At 45.5% G+C, this 20,835-nt stretch overlaps 1 protein-coding gene across 1 annotated transcript in view; it reads right to left on the bottom strand.

Annotated features, from left to right (window-relative positions):
* Positions 1 to 813: 813 nt before the first annotated feature.
* The window catches only part of ACYP2 (acylphosphatase 2), a 70,859-nt gene continuing 50,837 nt past the window's right edge, over positions 814 to 20,835 (bottom strand). The window contains exon 4 of the mRNA XM_083432833.1: positions 814 to 2,192. Within this exon, the coding sequence (XP_083288959.1) occupies positions 2,078 to 2,192 (115 nt within the window). The 3' untranslated portion in view covers positions 814 to 2,077. The remainder of the gene's footprint in view (positions 2,193 to 20,835) is intronic.

Genomic DNA, 20,835 nt, shown 5'->3' on the forward strand with positions numbered 1-20,835 from the left:
GAAAGGGACATTCTGCAGTTGGGGAATGCATCAGAAAAGTACAGTATGAGTGGATGATTAGAGAAAAGATGTATGAAGACCCTGCAAGCAAAGAAAGATGAATGCAGGGCAAATGTTCATTATCATATAACCACCCTGAATGTTCCATAAAGACTGGAAGGAGTCTAACCTCCCTGGTCGTTTTGCGCAGGCAAATAAGAACAAATTCTCCATAAACTGGCCATCTGGAGGAGACCCAAGAGCCAGTGTCCTTGCATTCTTGCTACATGCCAGTCTCACAAAGGACAGTGGAGATCTCAATGAGCAGCATCTTCCAGTCACACCAGTTTGACTATGGTGCATCAAAATCTCCTTCATGTTATCATGAGTGCTTATTGATACAAGTGCAAAACAACCATCAAAATTTCTGTTCATAATTTTCACATGGCATGTTCAGCACATTGCTAGGGTTAGTAAGGAATTTGCATGAGGTCTAAACCACAGATTCTAGGGCTTGCCAATCAGAAGGTCACAGTTCGAATCCCTGCAACGGGGTGAGCTCCTGCCAACCTAGCAGTTCGAAAGCACGTCAAAGTGCAAGTAGATAAATAGGTACCACTCTGGCGGGAAGGTAAACAGCATTTTCGTGCGCTGCTCTGGTTCGCCAGAAGCGGCTTAGTCATGCTGGCCACATGACCCGGAAGCTGTCTGCAGACAAACGCTGGCTCCCTCGGCCAATAAAACGAGATGAGCGCCGCAACCCCAGAGTCGTTCACAACTGGACTTAACAGTCAGGGGTCCCTTTACCTTTAAAACAGAGATAAGACTGAAACACATTTTTTATTTTCTTTTTATTTAATTCATTTTCCACATTTCCATCAGGCAATTGGGAACAGTTTTGGGTTTTTCCTGTTATAGATGGATGAACCCTGGATTCAAGCAATGAAGGTTCGCGAAGAAGAGCAAAGCATGTTTTGCAGTTTGCAGTTCTGATTGGCTATTGCCACTTTCCTTCCTCGAAAGAACTGTGTTCTTGTTGCTAAACGGCCTGCAGCTACTGCTGCAAAGGAGTAGTCATTCAAAGAAGAGAACTAAGGGCACTGGGTAGTTTTCATATTGTTTTAACATTGTCTAAGTCACTTGGATCAGAATGCAAGGTAAACATATTGAAAGATAGGCCAGAGGGAAGAGAGAGACAGAGAAGGTGTTGTAGTTTCTGTGATGTGAAGCCAACCAGATACAGCTGAGGAACCCTATAGTGAAGAACTCAGCACTTACCCGGGAGTAAGCCGCACTGGATGCAGTGGTACTTACTTCCAAGTAAAGATGGGTACGGTTGTTCTGTAAATAAACACAGCAATAACTGCCAAGGGCACAACCTGATGCAGTTATCCTATTGGAACCAGTGTGCTTAATGCTTTGTTATGAGTTGGGCTGTAGGTCAGTCTGGATGAGATGTTAAATGCATTAATGTGCCATGTTTTCTTCCAATAGCAGCCATGGGTGGTGGTGTGATCAGGACTGGGAGCCTGGTGTGTCAACCTTTCTCGCATTGCCGTATTCCCAGCGAAAATCACACCACCCCAAACTGCTATTAGCCTCAGGAGGGACACTTCCATCACAACTTCATTTCCCAACCCAACCCAGCTGTTCTTTAGAAGGAGGAAACAGCCACTGTGAAATGCAATCACACTCTTAGTTGGGCTTGCTAAGTACTTGCCTCGAGAGAGGCTCCTATTTGCCTTTTTGAACTCTGTAGGGACAGCTTCAGCTTGGGGGAGCCAGTGGTTGTAAAGATGTCATATTTCAAAAAATGTCTCTCTAAAATTACAGCGCACAGCAGTTCCTACTGAATGCAAACAGGAGAATTGCTAGCATTCAGGAAGGTTCCAGAAAGTTGGATTGTGCACTTCAGAGAAGCGTGAAACATTATCATGCAAAAGCAGAAACCTAACAATATAATAATAATCAATCACTATTATAATTAATATTATTATAGCGTTTCAATTAAGTAAATAATATAATGATAACATCAACAGTAATTTCAATTGATTAATTACTATAAGCAGTACAATAAGCTTGGTGTTGTTCTGTTTGGCTAGTATCTTGTGCTAAAGCCCGTGAACTCAAGTTTAGTGATCTCTTTCTCATTAGCAAAATCAGTCCGGTCGATGCGTGAGCTTGGGCTTCCGACATTGGTCAGCCAGGCCTTCCTGCAAGGAGAAAGTAAAGGGCAGACCAGTTAGAGCACTGCAAGATTTCCTGTATAATAGTCACTCTGCTTCTGTATTTCACGGGTTCCCTATAACGGTTCGAAAGACCTCCTATCCCTGCATAGACCTGTAAAATCAGTATCTGCCTGTTATGAACTGAGCTGAATCCTAGAATAATAGGATCCAGAATGCAGCAGTCTGATTGGTCCGCAGGAGCCACCCAATCCAGTGAATCTGCAACCTGATTGGCCTACAGGAGCAGCCCAGAATTAGCCAATCACATAAGGCCCATTGTGTAAATAATGTATATATAGCTAGATGTTTTGTGGGAAGTTTCATTCATTGCTAGTATGAGCTGAATAAAGAGCATGAAATTCACACTCGACTCCGAGTATATTTCACTGCCCATTTCAGTTTTTCCAAGTTTCTCACCCTTTATCCCACTGTTAAATCTAGTTCTCCACATTTCTGCATCAATTTGTGATTTTTTTTTTAAAAAAGAAAAGAATCCTCATTTTAAAATTTGCATTATTTTAGTGCATACAGTATTTTTAGTTATCTTTATGCAATTTTTGCCCATTATACACATTTCTGCAAGCTATTTCATGTTAATTTAGCAGGTTCTCCTTTCGACCAAATCAAATTTCTTCCCGATCCGTAAAGATCACTTGGGTCATCTGGGGAAATTTTACTCCTGGCATTTTTTCATCATTGCACCAGCCCTGTGGCCTTCCCTCCCCTCTTTGTGAAACATTCCTTCTTCAGCAATCTTGCAAAGACGCTGTCAGGGGTTCAGGAGCAGAGTCACAGGAGAGGGAAGAAACGGAGAGCGAGGGGGAGGAGTCGGAAGGAAATGTCAGCGGCGACAGTAGTCCGAGGTCTCTGAGTCTCTCCAGTGACTCGGAGGATTCACAGAAAGGGGCCCCCATGGTCAGGGCAAGGGGAGTGCCCAGGGGGACACCTCGGGAAGAAGGGGCCAGAGGGGACTCAGAGAGTAGCAGCTGGAAATCCGGACCAGCGTCCCCCCCAGAGTGCAGTAGGGGGGAGGAGTCCAAGGCATCGGGATCAGGGAGCGCGCAGGCAGAGGGAGAACGTGAGGCAGGACTGACCACACCCTTGTCAGGGAGCGAGGAAACGGTCATCCGGAAAGTAAAACGCGCGCGCGCGCCAAGTTCAAATGTACAGGAGGGCGGCAAGGTGGGCAGCCCGGGTAGGGAGCCAGGTCCTAAAGCCCGCCGAAGAGAGGGGGAGGAGTCAGAGGGGTCAAGCTCTGCGTCGGAAGAGTCCAGGAGGAATGAGACCCCGGGGGGTAGTAAGACCCAGAGGAAGAGAGAGAGAAGGAAGAGGTGGAGTAAGATTAGAGTATTAAACTGGTGCACAGGGGGTGGAGATCCAGACAGAGCTTCGCCGGTCTAAAGTCCAGACGTAGGGCTGGGACGCTGAGACTTGTAAATGGAGACTATTCTTCCATAAAGACTTTGATACTGTACGATCGGCTAGCGTTGGTCCTTGGTGAGCTGGGACCCGGAGCCAGCTCTGACAGACGCATATTCCCCCCCCCCCCCCAGGTTTCCCTCAACCCATAAACGAGATCCTATTTGTAATAAATTCCTGTCTACAACTATCATAATACTACCCGTAAAACTGTTTTCCTGGCTTTCATGATTTAGCTGTTTTTATTTTATTGTTCTTATGTTGTGCTTTACATACCATTTAGAGATTTTTAAAATAACTAAACAATTTAGAAATCCTGTGAAATAGAACAAATAAATACTTCATTCCCCTTCTCCCTCAAGAGTCTTCATTGGGCCATTTGGGGGGCCCAGTCCTTTGAGAATTCCCCCCCTTGGGTGGTACTTCTACCCCAGAGTGCCTCTTCTGTGTGGATGTTGCTGTTTTTTCTGCATGAGGACCAGCGCTTGGAGAACTGAGCTCTCTATATACATGATGTTCTGGTTCTTTTCCTTGCATATGATACGATAATCTTTATTGTCATTGTCCCATACAGAACAATGAAATTGAAAAAATCTACATAAGACATTCAAAAACCAACAAGCTTGCTATCCCAACCTGGTTAACCCCCTAAAAACTCCGATACCCCATAATTAAATACAATATACTCCCACGAAGACTACTTTACACTGCGTTTAAAACCAAAATCGCATTTGGCTAGAAACTGTTTCTCAGGCAGCTAGTCCTGGTCATTATAACCCTGTACTTTCTTCCAGAAGGCAGAAGCTGAAAGAGATCATTTCCTGGGTGCACACTATCCTGCAGCTTTCTTATGACACCTGGAAGCGTAGATTTGATCCAAGGTGGGAAGAGTGCACCCAGTTATTCTCTCCGCAGTCTTTACAACCCTGGACAGCATTGCTTTTTCCCTGACTGTGCAGCTCCCAAACCACACACACAGATCATAAGTTAATACAGTCTCCACAGTACAATGGTAAACTGCCATCAACAGCTCCTTTGAGAGATTATTTTTCCGGAGGATTCTCAGAAAATATAACCTCTGCTGTGCTCTCTTCATAAGGTCTTTACTGTTTTCTCCCCAGGTTAGGTAATTTCAATGGCCTGATCTTATGTGGTTGTGGCATTTAACCCCTTCTTTGTCATTGGACACAGAGGAATGGTGGGAGAAACCAGCTGCTGTCCGTCAAGAGCAGGGGATACTGGACTTGATGGACTAATTCACCGACTCCATAATACAGCAGTTTCAAAATGGGGGACAGTCCACATCTTATGCATTTGTGAGTTCCAGACTCCTGTAAATTCCTGGCTCCAGTAGGTGTTAGAATTTAATCAATGCTTGGCGTGTTAAAACTGGGTGCTAGACCCATGTGTTTCAAGCCAGACCTGTGTGCATCAAGCTGTGTGCTAGACACTTTGAATCCCCTGGAATCAGCAAATGTTAGCAGCTAATTAAGCTAGGTTTTGTTTTGGTTTTTTAAACTGCTTTATTGTTTTTAAAACTGTATAACGTGAATAGTCAATAGATGTTAAAGACAACGTAAAAATAAACAAACATTCATTTCGAAATTGTTACTTATTGTGTACATCAATTTGTGATTAAATCTGGCATGACCTCCAATCTCCCCATTGTGTTCCCAAACCACATTCTTTAGTTACACACTTAACTTTATCTTCTCTACATTAATCTGATTGCTTTAAATTTATAAAGTTGTCCTATTACACGCAGAAACTCAATCAAGACCTACCAACGGATTGATATTTTGGCAATTTTCTTTCAGGTAAGCTCTATATATGTCCCATTCTCTAATAAATTTTTCATCTGTAACATCTCGTAACCTTGCTGATATTCTCACAAGTTCAGCATACTCTCTCAATTTATTTTGCCAGTCTGATTTGAATGGGATAACTTCCCCCTTTTTGCGATTAGAATTCTGGCAGCTACTGTGGAGTACATGAAAACTCTCCTGAACTTCTTTGGGATTCCGTTACCCATAATTCCTAGCAGGAAGGCTTTGGGCTTTTTAGGGAAAGTGTTTAAACATTTTCTTAAGTTCGTTACAGATCATTTTCCAAAACTCTCTGATCTTTTTACAGTTCCACCACATGTGGATTAATGTGCCTCCCGCCTCCCTGCATTTCTAACAGGCGTTTGACCTAGATCTAAACATTTTGGCTAATTTGACAAATACCACCTGTAAAGCATTTTCATACAGTTTTCTTTTAGATCGTAACATGACGTAAATTTAAAATCTTCCCTCCAGAGCCTCTCCCATGCTTCCATTTGAATGTTATAGCTATAACTAAGCTAGGTTAAGATTCCGGTGCCCAGGAAATTGCCTGGGGTGATGGGCCATTAGGGGAACTAAAGGAAGATGACAGGACATAAGGTAAGCCAAAGAGAGGGGGCTCTGTGCTAGACAGCAAATGGGAAGGGCTTCTCTCTTAACCCAGAATTAGTTAGAAGATAAAATCAGAGGTTAGAGAGTTCTGTGACTGAGACGCAAAGCAGCAGGCAGAGCAGAGTGGCTGATGACAATTTGGATTCAGGGCTGTACCTATGGACGAAGCAAGGCCCTCTTGGAATGTTTATGCTGTGAACCTCTTCATCATAGGCTCAGGTTGTATATTCCATATTTTTCCATGTATTAGACGAGGTTTTTTGACACAAAAATGTCAAAAAACTGGGTAGTGGCATGGGGGAGGAGATGCTGCTGCACATGGGGAGAGATCTGGGGGCACTGGCTGGCGGCGTGCAGCTTTCCCTGATGCCGCTGTGCGTGGGAAGCACTCCCTGGATTGTTTCCTGTGTGCAGCAGAAGGGGGGAAGGTGCCCTCTGGCCAACCGGGAACCGAACTAGGGAGTGTATCCTGCCGCCAGCTGCATGGAGGGAAAGGCTCAACAACTTTGGGCCATCTCCTCTCATTTTCTTAGAACTGAGTCCCCCCCCAAATAGGGGGGAGTCTTATATATAGGGGCGTCTACATCACCTTGCCAACAAAGGTCCGTATAGTTAAAGCTATGGTTTTCCCAGTAGTGATGTATGGAAGTGAGAGCTGGACCATAAAGAAGGCTGATCACCGAAGAATTGACGCTTTTGAATTATGGTGCTGGAGGAGACTCTTGAGAGTCCCATGGACTGCAAGAAAATCAGACCTATCCATTCTGAAGGAAATCAGCCCTGAGTGCTCACTGGAAGGACAGATCCTGAAGCTGAGGCTCCATGAGCGGGGAAACCTTTTTTTGTCGTTTCTACTGCTAAACAGTTGGGAGTAAAAAGAAAAAACAAACAAATTATTGCCCATTCCTACAAATCATCCAGAGATGTACCAGTAGAACCCTCTCTGCATTCTGCCCACCGCTGCTGTAGAGAGATGTCATGTATTCCCTGTGATCTTATGCGATTAATAGCCTCGTAGGCTTTGCCCAGCACGGTGTCCTGGGTTTCCTCAATCCTTTAGAAAGAGGAGGCATGGACAACTTAACACCAGCCTCCCCATTTTTGCCAAACGGGTGAATTTGGTTTCCATGGCAGCAGAGACAGGCAGATTTTGACTTTAAGGGCATCGACAGATGAAAGCATTCCGCTTCAGCAGACAAGGCTCCCCAAGTCTTGAGAGCTACACATTCAATTCCTTTCAGTCCATGGTTCTCGTGACATGAAGTGGATCACCCTTCGTGGTAATTTCTAGGGAAGACTTGAGCTCTTCCCTGGAAAGTTTTAGTCTGAATAGGGAGTGCTCAGTATAATGATCCGGGAGTAATTTTGTGACACAGCCCGTTGTCTTAAGTCAGGGACAGCCAACATGGTGCCCATGAGATGCTGTTGTACTCCAACTCCCATCAGTTGCAGCTAGCATGGCAACCTGTGTCTCTCGTGTTTGCAGGGTTAAGAACAAGACTGAAAACTGCCTAATAACATTTACCATGAATGTTCCATGCTATGTGCTAGTTATAGGTAGGTAGCCGTGTTGGTCTGCCGTAGTCGAAACAAAATTAAAAAAATCCTTCCAGTAGCACCTTAGAGACCAACTACGTTTGTTATTGGTATGAGCTTTCGTGTGCATGCACACTTCTTCAGATACACTGAAAAAGAAGTCACCAGACCCTTATATATAGTGAGAGGGTGGGGAGGCGCATTACTCAGAAGGATGGTGGGAATGGGTGATTGGCTGATAGGTGTGGTAAACCTGTTGACGACTGTTAATGACTGCAACAGGTCTTACAGGAAAAAAGCAAGGGGTGAGATGGCTAAAAATAGCTTTATCATGTATAATGAGATGATAATCCAATGTCTCTTTTTGGACCAGGTCTCTTCATGGTTTTAAGCAGGGGTCAGCAAACTTTTTCAGCAGGGGGCCGGTCCACTGTCCCTCAGACCTTGTGGGGGGCCGGACTATATTTTGAAAAAATAATAATAAACAAATTCCTATGCCCCACAAATAACCCAGAGATGCATTCTAAATAAAAGGACACATGTAAAAACACTCTGATCCCCAGACTGTCCGGGGGCCGGATTGAGAAGGTGATTGGACCGGATCCGGCCCCCGGGCCTTAGTTTGCCTACCCATGGTTTTAAGTTTGGTAATAAGTTGCAATTAAGCAACTTCTCTTTCCAGTCTATTCCTGTGTGCGGAAAGTTTATTTGAACAATAGGTAGTTACTACGATCTGCTCAGACTCATGGTTCATGGTTTGTAATCAATCACTGACTTTGTCTGCATTGCCTTCGTATGTGGTGTGTTTGGGGGAATCAGAGCTCAGAAGTAAACCACCAATCCGCAGGATGGAAGATACTAATAATAGGGTTTCTCTGGAGTAAACAGGATGCAAATTTCTCACTTAGCTGGTGCTGAAAATCAGCGTAATGGAAGCAAAGAAGGAGAGAGCATTGATTTTTTGATGAAATATTGTGGTGCATATATACCCCAAAGGCTTTGCATTAAGACTAGGCAGAATCCTGACATTTCCTAACCTTTTGGTGCCCATTGTTGAATTTTAATAACATGCTTTTTAATTTTGTCTGCTTTCTGGTTGAGACTTAATGTGTTGACCCTGCCAGACCTTTCCGACTACAGTGATGATAATGTATTTGTGTGTGTTTATATGCTATATCAGTGTCTGCAGAGAGGGCTTTATGAAATCCATAACAACCCACTATATAAAATACGCATTGATTGAGATCCAGCACCATTAAAATCAGCAGGAATTTTGCCATGGACTTTAATAATGTTGCAGGCCAGCCCAGACTCCAAGCAATGGGAGATCCCAGGGGTTTCTGCCACACTTACTTGGGGCCCATGTTTTCTTTTGGAAATGAGGCACAGTGGAAATTGTGGCATCTTTCATGACATATGATTTATTTGTCCATACCATATTTTCCATCTATTTTTGTTTCATATAGTGTCAGGCTGGATGATCGCTGAAGAATTGATGCTTTTGAATTATGGTGCTGGAGGAGACTCTTGAGAGTCCCATGAACTGCAAGAAGATCAAACCTATCCATTCTGAAGGAAATCAGCCCTGAGTGCTCCCTGGAAGGACAGATCCTGAAGCTGAGGCTCCAGTACCTTGGGCACCTCATGAGAAGAGAAGACTCCCTGGAAAAGACCCTGATGTTGGGAAAGATGGAGGGCACAAGGGGACGACAGAGGACGAGATGGTTGGACAGTGTTCTCGAAGCTACCAGCATGAGTTTGACCAAACTGTGGGAGGCAGTGGAAGACAGAAGTGCCTGGCGTGCTCTGGTCCATGGGGTCGTGAAGAGTCAGACACGAGTAAACGACTAAACAACAACAACAAGTGTCAGGCTTTGGGGACTCGGCTTCCTCCCCCCCCCTTTGGCCGTAGATAAGCAGGACAAAGAGAAAAGAGTCGCTTACTGTTTAAAGAGTCTTTAGTTATCACAGCAAAAGAACAAAGCAGCCACTCTCGGAATGATGGTGTCCCCAATTAAGGTTTCCACCCACTTCCCCCCTAGTCACTTCCGTGTCTTGCAACCTGATCTCGCAACCACGTGCTAGTCACCTAATCTGCTCTCCGTGACCTCGGACTGATAGGCTGGACACTTTTCAGCAAGAGAGAGTGTCTGTTAGCTCTCTCCCTTCCAGTTCGTCCCAACTTTTGTCTTCAGAACTATGCCCCTCTGCAAACCGCTGTTCCAAATCTATACTGCTCAACTGCTGCTGGGCAGCTTCAGGATCCTGGTCAGGAGCAGGGCGAGGGTGAGGGTGAGGTTCCCACCATTCCTCATCAGAGCAGTACTCCTCAGCCTGGCCTCTGACATCTGGGCAGCTGTCTTGCACTGAATCAGACCACATATTTCTCTAGCTCAGTATTGTCTGCAGCTGAGGTGGTTCATCTGTGGTCCTCCAAATGCTGTTGGATTCCAACTCCCAACAGCCCCCCAGCTAGCCTGATCAGTAGACAGGGATGATGGGATTTGTAGTGTACAGCATAGCTGTCAACTGTCCCTTATTTGGCGGGAAACTCCCTTATCCCAGTGCCGTGTCCCGCTGCTGTCCCGGATTGATGATATCCCATAAATTTCCCGGGTTTCAAAGGAAGCAGCTCCTCTCTCTCCCTCCCTCCCTGCCGGCCAGGGAGGAGGGAGGCTCCAACTGTGTTGCTTGGCTGCATTGCTCACCCAATAAGGAGTCTAAGAACAACTGGGGGGGTGGAGCTTGCATGCCTTGTGCCGATCAAATCGGCCGTGTTGCCTGGGGACTCGCCTTTGCTCAGCGCTTCCCAGTGGAGAGGTGACGGTGGTTTTCCTTGCTGCATCCCCTTTGCCAGGTTGCTGTGCTGTGGTAACCACCACTTGAAGCTTTGTTTGGCTCCTGGCTGGGCTTTCTGCCTTTGGCTCGGAGGGGCTCAGAAGCTGAACATACCTGTGCTCGAAATTGGACGGATACATCATCGATGGCCCACTCACCCTTGCTGGGGAAAAGGTCTGTCTGGAGCGGGGGCACATGGTGTGGGAAAAGGAAATCCCTTAATTTGGCTTCTGATGCCTTATTTTCAAGGCTGCTGGTCCCTTATTTTCAGATTTGTAAGTTGACAGCTATGGTGTACAGGGATGGTCCGCAGGTTAGTGGCCGAGCATCTGATTGCATGCAGAAGGTCCCAGGTTCAATCCCTTTGGCCTCTCCAGGAAGGGCTGGGAAAGAGTCGCCACCTGAAACCCCAGAGAGCTGCTGCCAGCCAGTGTAGACAACACTGAAGTAGATGGACCCATGGACTGACTTGGTACAAGGCAGCCTCCTAAGTGGTCTAGCAAGCTCCGGAGCATCACAAGTTAGCCACCTCTGATCTACACTGGCTGTCTCAAGGTTGTAAAGCAGAGTCTTTCTCAGCTCTACACAGAGGTAACTGATCCTGCCACCATTTGCATGCAAGTCATGTGTTCTGCAACTCAGCTGCAGCACATACTGTATTTATGCTCTATAGGACGCACCGGACCATAGGACTCACCGGACCACAGGAGGGGGAGAACGGGGGGGGGAATTCTCCCCCTCTCTGCTCAGCGCCCCTTCAGCGAACTGGCAGGAGAAATGGAGCCCCTTCTATTTCTCCTCCCGCTTCGCCGAAGGGGCACTACACAGGGCGGGAAAACTGTGCAGCGCCTCTCCAGCGAAGCAAAGCCTGGAGAGCAAGAGGGGTTGGTGCGCACCGATCCCTCTCGCTCTCCTGGCTTCAGACGGCTATCCGCAAGCCTTCAGAGCGCAGCAGGAGTTCGGAGCACAACAGGCTTGCGGATAGCTGCCTGAAGCCCCCGGAGCACAGCCTTTAAAGCCTCCGCAGAGCAGCGGGGTGAAGGCACCCCGCTGCCCTGCGGTGGCTTTGCGCAGCCATCCCCAAGCTAGAACAGGGAGACAGAGCGCTGTGTAGCGCTCCGCCTCCCTGTTCTGGCTTTGGGCTTAGCCGCTCAGCCTGCATTCGCTCTATAGGACGCGCACACATTTCCCCTTAATTTTTGGAGGGGGAAAAGTGCATCCTATAGGGCGAAAAATACGGTAGACAGCTTTTCTGTGCATTCAGCAAAGTGTGCATTTTCCTGAAGGTCAACATGCTCACGATCCAGAATTACAAAACAAGTAAGGCAGAAAGGGGGGAATATTTCACACGTATTATTATCCGTTCTGCATCCCACGCTCCTTTGTACAAGCTTAAACTGAATGCCGCACTGTGTGATTTACCATTTAAATGAAAGACATCAAACAGCATTTGTTAAAGACCTAGGCTGCCATCCTGCCTACAGCTGTAAGCTGCCAAATCCTACCACAGTTTTCAGCATAAATGATGTGCTTTGCAGGAATGTTGCCCTAAGGGAGAGCCAATTCCCTATAGAAATATGTAGCATTTTACAGTCTGTAGCAAATATTATTTTAATAATGCCTTGTTATGTGCTGAGTTGAATAGGATTCAGAATGCAGCAGTCTGATTGGTCCTAGAACAATGCAGCGTATGATTGGTTGGCAGGAACCACCCAATCATGCTCCAGATAGAAGTGAATCCACAACCTGATTGGCTTACAGTAGAATTCCGGAATTAGCCAATCACGTGCAGCCCATTGTGTAAATAATGTATATAAAGCAGATACTTTGAGGGGACTTTCATTTCTCCTCACCACTATGAGCTGAATAAAGAGCATGAAATCACTTTGCGACTGAGTATATTTCATGCCTAGAAAGAAAAATCAGGATCCCCGCACATGTAAATGAAAAGAGACTCTTTGAATTAATGAATACTTCATTGTATCGTTCCCAATAAAGCCTTACAATTAAATTCAGATTTCACTTGGAGAAAAAAAGCGCTTCATTAATTGTATACGATTATATCAAAACAAACAAACAAAAAACCATCCCCCAAGCATTGCAACTAGCATGAGTGGAAGCGGAATATTGATTAATTGAGCATTAATGCTCACAAAGAACAAGGCCACTAATGAATCTGATTCATTATCCCTTGTTTGAGTTCTTGGCCAATCATTATTTCCCACAAAACTTCCATTGGCCTGGGGTTTACCATAGCTAAAGCTTATTCTGAATCAGGGATGGGAAACCCAGTCCTGAAAATGTTGGGACTCCAGCTTTCATCAACCCCAGTCAGTGGGCGGGGTTATTGGAAGCTGTATTCCAGCAACCATCTGGTCTCCTGTCTTTGGTTTAGAACAAAGTAGGGAGAATGATATCTGGAGTACCTTATCTGATCTGATAAATAATATCTGATTAACATAGTTGTAAAATTCCATTGATTTCAATGTGGCGTAATGACATGTAAGTGGGTATAGGATATCCTATATCCTAGGGGTCAGCAAACTTTTTCAGCAGGGGGCCGGTCCACTACGCAGTGAAAGCAGCAATCCCTCTCGCTGTTCTGGCTTCTGGGAGAGCTGCGCAGCCTGCATTTGCTCCATAAGACGCACACACATTTCCCCTTACTTTTTAGGAGGGAAAAAGTGAGTCTTATAGAGCAAAAAATACGGTACTTGCATGGTGGGCAGGAGTCAGATATAGTCGGTTCAATTCCAGTGCCTAAGCCAACACCACTCACATTCTGTTACCAATAACGTTGTGGCCTTAATTATCCCATTAACCCAAAATACTGGTGTCCGTGTGTTTTATTATTCATCAAATAGCAGGGGCTTGGGGCCTTGACATGCAAATAGAGCATAACACCAGTCCAAATGGCACAGCTGGTTGTCACTTGATGACAGAAGCATCAAGTGATGTACTCCATATGACGGGCATGTCCAAAGTCCATTTCGGGGGCCTAATCCGGCCCGGCAGTCGATTTAATCTGGCCCCTGTGGCAGTATATTTCCTGGAGTAAAATCCTTTTAAAAAGCTCATCAACTTCAATCCTAAAAAAAGGTTAAGAACTTTGGTCGGCCCTCATGGCCCTTCACTTCATCAAATCTGGCCCTCCTGGAGACCACTGCATATGGGAATGAGTCATCACAGATTAGACACCGAGGACCAAGTGGCTGGCAGATGTTGCCGGACTCCAACTCCCATCATCCCTGACCTGACATCATCCCGGATGCTGGCTTGGGCAGAGGAGTCCAACAGGATCTAGGAGTCTTGGTTGACCACAACTTGACATGAGCTAACAGTGTGACGGGGCAGCTAAAAAAGCCAATGCAATTCTGGGCTGCATCAATAGGAGTATAGCATCTAGATCAAGGGAAGTAATAGTGCCACTGTATTCTGTTCTGGTCAGACCTCACCTGGAGTACTGTGTCCAGTTCTGGGCACCACAGTTCAAGAAGGACACTGACAAACTGGAACGTGTCCAGAGGAAGGCAACCAAAATGGTCAAAGGCCTGGAAACGATGCCTTATGAGGAACGGCTAAGGGAGCTGGGCATGTTTAGCCTGGAGAAGAGGAGGCTAAGGGGTGATATGATAGCCATGTTTAAATATATAAAAGGATGCCACATAGAGGAGGGAGAAAGGTTGTTTTCTGCTGCTCCAGAGAAGCGGACACGGAGCAATGGATCCAAACTACAAGAAAGAAGATTCCACCTAAACATTAGGAAGAACTTCCTGACAGTAAGAGCTGTTCGACAGTGGAATTTGCTGCCAAGGAGTGTGGTGGAGTCTCCTTCTTTGGAGGTCTTTAAGCAGAGGCTTGACAACCATATGTCAGGAGTGCTCTGATGGTGTTTCCTGCTTGGCAGGGGGTTGGACTCAATGGCCCTTGTGGTCTCCTCCAACTCTATGATTCTATGATTCTATGAACATCTGGACGGCTGCAATTTTGCCTATTCCTGCCTTGAGCCAAACTTCCAGATCACTTCAAATGCAATGACTTTCTATTCAGCTGGCTCCTACATTTAGCCGCAGGAGATACAAGGACGAGAAACATACGAACTGCCTCAGCGATAAAAGATTAACACCGGCTCCACCCAGTTGTTCTAAGAAGCTGTTTGATCACAGCATGAATCGTATAAAACATTTTATTGTGAGCAGCAAAGGAGGGAGGGGAAAGAAGCAGCTTGAACTGGGGGTGGAAAGTCAATTTTTAAATTTGTGTTAAATTTGAATTACGGCAATTTGTTGTTAATCCGTTAAAAATTTGGGAAAGTAATAAAAATTAATTGGTGAATTATTATTTTTTAAAAAAGCATGAATGTGAGTACCATGGATGGAAGAGTGTTATTATACTTCAAGGAGGAGTGCAGACTTTGGAATATCAGATCAAAAGGCGGAGGAGGAAGGAGGTGCAGATCAGAGAGGAAGGGGGAAGGGAGAGATCGCCTAAGTACGTGGAACGATTGGCTGTCCCTGATTCTTTGTTTTATTTATTTAAATATAAGAGGCGCTTCCATATAACAAGGCGATATTCAACATGAAGCACAATATTGCAATAATAACATCAGCAAAAACGTTGGTCACAGGTCAATAAACCATTTCCAAAGATTCATCATTATCTACCATGGAGAAATGGATGTTAAAATTATGGGACTTAGCTGGAATGGCAAAGCTGACATCTTTAAGCAGGGGGAAATCATTGTTGATATTTACAAAAGATCGAAAATGCCTTATAGACTTCTTTGCGTGAAAAATAAAATAAACTTATGATATCAGGGTTTGAGGATTGAAGAAAATATTGGTTTATATATTGGTCTATATATAGCTGACAGACAAATAATCAGAAGTTCTCTCTCTCTCTCTCTCTCTCTCTCTCTCTCTCTCTTTCTTTTACTCTTTTCTCCGCCCCCCCTTGGGTTTGTATTTTTGTTTAGATTGGTTTCTTATGACAAAACGATATTGGGTATTTAATATTAACGTTTGTATATTTTCTTTCAAACTTTAATAAATTCTATTGGGGGGCGGGGAATAAACCAGGTTCCAAAGGTTTTGTCTAAGAAGTACAAGTTTGAAAAAGGTGTCTAAACAAAAGCAGGGAAGACTCCCACTGACTTCTATTGGCAAGGAGTTCGACAGGGCAGGGGCCACCATACTAAAAGCTTGGTTGCTGGTAAAGGCCACCCACTCCTATGGGGCATGAGGGAGCAAAGGGAAAAAATCCTATATTAAATGGGGTTCAACTCACAGTTCTGCAGCTTCTTTAGGAAAGGAAGGGAACTGATTCTACATTTTCCAGACAGGTAATCTAATCAGCCAGTCACTTGCAGAACATTCAACAATGGAGGCCTGGGCCAAGGGGCAGAGCCAGAAAGGGAGCCAGCGATTGACCACACATTCACTCCGTAAGACGCACAGACATTTCCCCTGCCTTTTTAGGAGGAAAAAAAATGTGTCTTATGGAGCAAAAAATACGGTAAATGTGGGGGCCGGGCACCCACAAAGTCAATGAAAAAAGCGTTGCCCCCGAGAGAGAAGCAATTCAGCACTGCCCTCTGCAGCCAGCCAGCAAGGCACCCTTTTCTGGGGGGTGGAGCTCCCAGGGAAAAGGGGACATATTGTGTGTGATGTCACACATCAGGCATTTGTATGTCACATTGGGCATCCACGTAGCAGCGCTGGGCACCCACAATCCTGAGGGTGAGATGGTACCCCTGAGGGCATCGATAACCCTGTGGCCAGGATTTTCCAGCCCAGGGATGGTGGCAGCTGACAGATGGTAAAAGGTCCTTTCAGCCACCAAATCTGGATGCTTAAGTGTCGTAACAGCCAGATCAGAAAAGCTGCAAAAAAAGAAGGAGGAAACTGTCTGGTGGCCCGCGTTTAATCCGCCAGACTCATCGCGGCTTCTGCCGTTTCCTTGTGCTTTATTTATTTATATGCTAAATAAATGATGAAGGGCTGTTCGCATTATATAAGTGATATCACGTTTGGCTCTTTCGTTCTCCGAGCAGGAGGACACGACTATCTACTCCATGCTCAGTTTCCAGGGACAGGGGCTGGAAAGAGGTCCAGGGTATTTCTGTGGCTTTAGAAACTCAGAGGCATCGCCTCCCATCATCTCTGATCAGGGATGGGGAGGAATTCCGTCATATTCGCACATGCTGAACCAGTACACAAGCTGAATCGCAGCTATCCCTTGAAATTTGCACTCTTCTAACCAAATAAACATCCTGGAGCCAGACATCCTGGAGAGTGAAGTCAAATGGGCCTTAGAAAGCACTGCTAATAACAAGGCCAGTGGAAGTGATGATATTCCAGCTGAACTATTTAAAATTTTAAACGATGATGCTGTTAAGGTGCTACACTCAATATGCCAGCAAGTTTGGAAAACTCAGCAGTGGCCAGAGGATTGGAGAAGATCAGTCTACATCCCAATCCCAAAGAAGGGCAGTGCCAAAGAATGCTCCAACTACCGCACAATTGCACTCATCTCACATGCTAGCAAGGTTATGCTTAAAATTCTACAAGGCAGGCTCAAGCAGTATGTGGACCGAGAACTCCCAGAAGTGCAAGCTGGATTTCGAAAGGGCAGAGGAACCAGAGACCAAATTGCAAACATGCGCTGGATTATGGAGAAAGCTAGAGAGTTTCAGAAAGACATCTACTTCTGCTTCATTGACTATGCAAAAGCCTTTGACTGTGTCGACCACAGCAAACTATGGCAAGTTCTTAAAGAAATGGGAGTGCCTGATCACCTCATCTGTCTCCTGAGAAATCTCTATGTGGGACAAGAAGCTACAGTTAGAACTGGATATGGAACAACTGATTGGTTCAAAATTGGGAAAGGTGTACGGCAAGGCTGCATATTGTCTCCCTGCTTATTTAACTTATATGCAGAATTCATCATGCGAAAGGCTGGGCTGGATGAATCCCAAGCCGGAATTAAGATTGCCGGAAGAAATATCAACAACCTCAGATATGCAGATGACACAACCTTGGTGGCAGAAAGTGAGGAGGAATTAAAGAACCTTTTAATGAGGGTGAAAGAGGAGAGCGCAAAATATGGTCTGAAGCTCAACATCAAAAAAACGAAAATCATGGCCACTGGTCCCATCACCTCCTGGCAAATAGAAGGGGAAGAAATGGAGGCAGTGAGAGATTTTACTTTCTTGGGCTCCATGATCACTGCAGATGGTGACAGCAGTCACGAAATTAAAAGACGCCTGCTCCTTGGGAGAAAGGCGATGGCAAACCTAGACAGTATCTTAAAAAACAGAGACATCACATTGCCAACAAAGGTCCGTATAGTTAAAGCCATGGTTTTCCCAGTAGTGATGTATGGAAGTGAGAGCTGGACCATAAAGAAGGCTGATCGCCGAAGAATTGATGCTTTTGAATTATGGTGCTGGAGGAGACTCTTGAGAGTCCCATGGACTGCAAGAAGATCAAACCTATCCATTCTTCAGGAAATCAGCCCTGAGTGCTCACTGGAAGGACAGATCGTGAAGCTGAGACTCCAATACTTTGGCCACCTCATGAGAAGAGAAGACTCCCTGGAAAAGACCCTGATGTTGGGAAAGATGGAGGGCACAAGGAGAAGGGGACAACAGAGGACGAGATGGTTGGACGGTGTTCTCGAAGCTACAAACATGAGTCTGACCAAGCTACCAGCATGAGTTTGACCAAACTGCGGGAGGCAGTGGAAGACAGGAGTGCCTGGCGTGCTCTGGTCCATGGGGTCATGAAGAGTCGGACACGACTAAACGACTAAACAACAACAAGGAAAGGCGGGACATTCCAGGATTAAATCAGAAACTGTAAATCTGGGATTGTCCCTGGAAAATAGGGACACATGGATGGTTTCTGTGCCTATAATAACACATTCTGGCAATTTGCAGTGGTGACACTGAAGCACAGCAGAGTGCAGTGCTGACAGGCAACCATAGTGGTACAGAGTTCAAGGCATATGGGTCCTGCTTGCAGAGTCCCGAATTCAAGACCTACAGCATCTTACATGCTGGCCTCCAAGCAGGTGCTCCACTGATACAGGACATTTCCACATGAGCCACTGTGGGGGGAAATGGCGAGCACAGCTCTCCCATAATGTTTGATTCAAGCCCTTCTCCAACCCAGACCCTCAACCTTCCCCGTTTATTTTAAGAGAGATTTTAGGGCAGCTCCACCTGTGCGAAAGCGTTCGTGTGAAGTTGTCGCCTCCACCGAAATCTCGCAAGGAGCGTTTTCTGGGTGGGCGAGTCCCAAATCTACTGGGGTCTCTGCAGGGTGCGTAAGACATTGCTAGACGAGTGCACAGAAGCTTAAAGAAAATAAATAGGAGAGACCGAATATCTGCAAGTTGGTGAAATCCAAAACGCCTGCCCACACCTTCTTCTTGCTCAAGTGCAATAATTCGTATCAGATTCAGGGTGGAGTTCGATGCAATTTCTCTGCCACAATTTCAGCTGGAAGAACCAAACGCTGCATAAATAAAGGGCCGTTTCTCCCACATGAGTACAAAGGAAAATGATGTAATCGGAGCAGAACCATTTGTACCACAATAGCAGAGGATCTGTCAGCACTCACGCCTATAAACTCTTACTTTTCAGGGGTTTACAGCTAAGCTCAAAAATATTTGGGCTGGATTGTAACTTCCTGTGCTGGGCTCCAAGCCTGAAAAGATTTCTTTTTTGAATTAAGTCAGAATCATTTTTGGTTTTTTAAAAAATTTAATTGCTTCCCTCCACAAAGACAACAACAAACAAAAATGCTGAACTTGGATCCTGGCCATGGGGGGGGGGGATGATAGAGGACCCCTTGCCTGGCATAGATTTGAAACAAAATGCTTGAATGCATGTCTTATACTTTCAAATGTATCGGGGTGAAATCACAATATGCATATTCCTGCTAAGTGATGAGGGATTACAGGACTTTGTTGAAATGTCCTGGGCTCCTGTCTCATATCCGTAGGCTTCCTGGGACATAGGGCGTGGCCTTGTGTTGAGTCAGAAGCACAGTACAGTGGTACCTTGGTTCTCAAACACCTTGGTTGAAATATACTCGGAGTCGAGAGTGGATTTCATGCTCTTTATTCAGCTAATAGTGGTGAGGAGGAATGGAAGTTCCCCTGGAATGTCTGCTTTAAATACATCATTTACACAATGGGCCCCATGTGATTGGCTAATTCCAGGATTCACCTGTAGGCCAATCAGGTTGCAGATTCACTTCCACCTGGAGCTGGATTGGATGGCTCCTGTGGACCAATCATACTGTTGCATTCTGGACCCTATTGTTCTAGGGCCAATCAGACTGCTGCATTTTGGATCCTATTCAACTCAGTACCTAACATTGGTACTTGAACAACTTGGAACCCAAATGCTGCAAACCCGGAAGTAAGTGTTCCGGTTTGTGAACTTTTTTTGGAAGCCAAACATGCTCTGTTTTGAGTGCCACGCTTCCGTTTTGAGTGTTACGCTGAGGTCTGTCTGTTTTTGCTATTTATTTTGCGTTTTTGTTTTTGAGGCTCTTTTTGTGTGTGACTGTGTGGACCCCAGTTCAGCTACTGATTGATTGGTCGTGTGACTGCAGTACATTGTTGATTGCTTTCATTTTATGGATCAATGGTCTCGCTAGATAGTAAAATTCATGGTAAATTGCTGTTTTAGGTGTTGTTTTTAAAAGCCTGCAGTGGATTAATCCGTTTTGCATTACTTTCTATGGGAAAGCACGCCTTGGTTTTGTAATGCTTTGCTTTTGGAATGGACTTCCAAAAGTTTGAGAACCAAGGTACCACTGTATATCTTGCTCAGCATTGTCTCCTCTAACCAGCAGCTATTCTTCAGGATTTCAGACGGAATCTTCCCAGATCCGCTTGGAGATGCCGATGTTTGAACCTGGGACATTCTGTCTAACACTGAGCTATAGGTCTTTCCTTACATCTTTAAACTCACATTCCTGCCAGCACATCTGAGTTAACATATATGTATGTATACATATTCCACCCGTCCTCCCAAGGAAGCCCAGGTAGAGCATGGGACTCTTAATCCTGGGGTTGTGGGTTCGAGCCCCATGCTGGGCAAATGATTCCTGCATTGCAGGGGGTTGGACTAGATGACCCTCACGATCCTTTCCAACTCTACAGTTCCACGATTCCACGATGCTGGACCGGATAGGCCTTTTGTCTGACCCAGCAGGGATCTTCCTCTGTCCCGCTGAGTGTTTGGGGGCTCCTCGCGCCTATCAAAGCTCTCTTGGCAATAAGCAAATTCATACGCATGACCCTGATTAATGCATGGTGGTGTGTTCCTCTCCCTCCCAGTCAATGTTTAAATAATACATAGCTGCCTCAGCTGTCCTGGC

The sequence above is a fragment of the Podarcis tiliguerta genome (assembly GCF_965153285.1).
Source record: "Podarcis tiliguerta genome assembly, chromosome: 3".
In the NCBI taxonomy this organism is placed as follows: domain Eukaryota; kingdom Metazoa; phylum Chordata; class Lepidosauria; order Squamata; family Lacertidae; genus Podarcis; species Podarcis tiliguerta.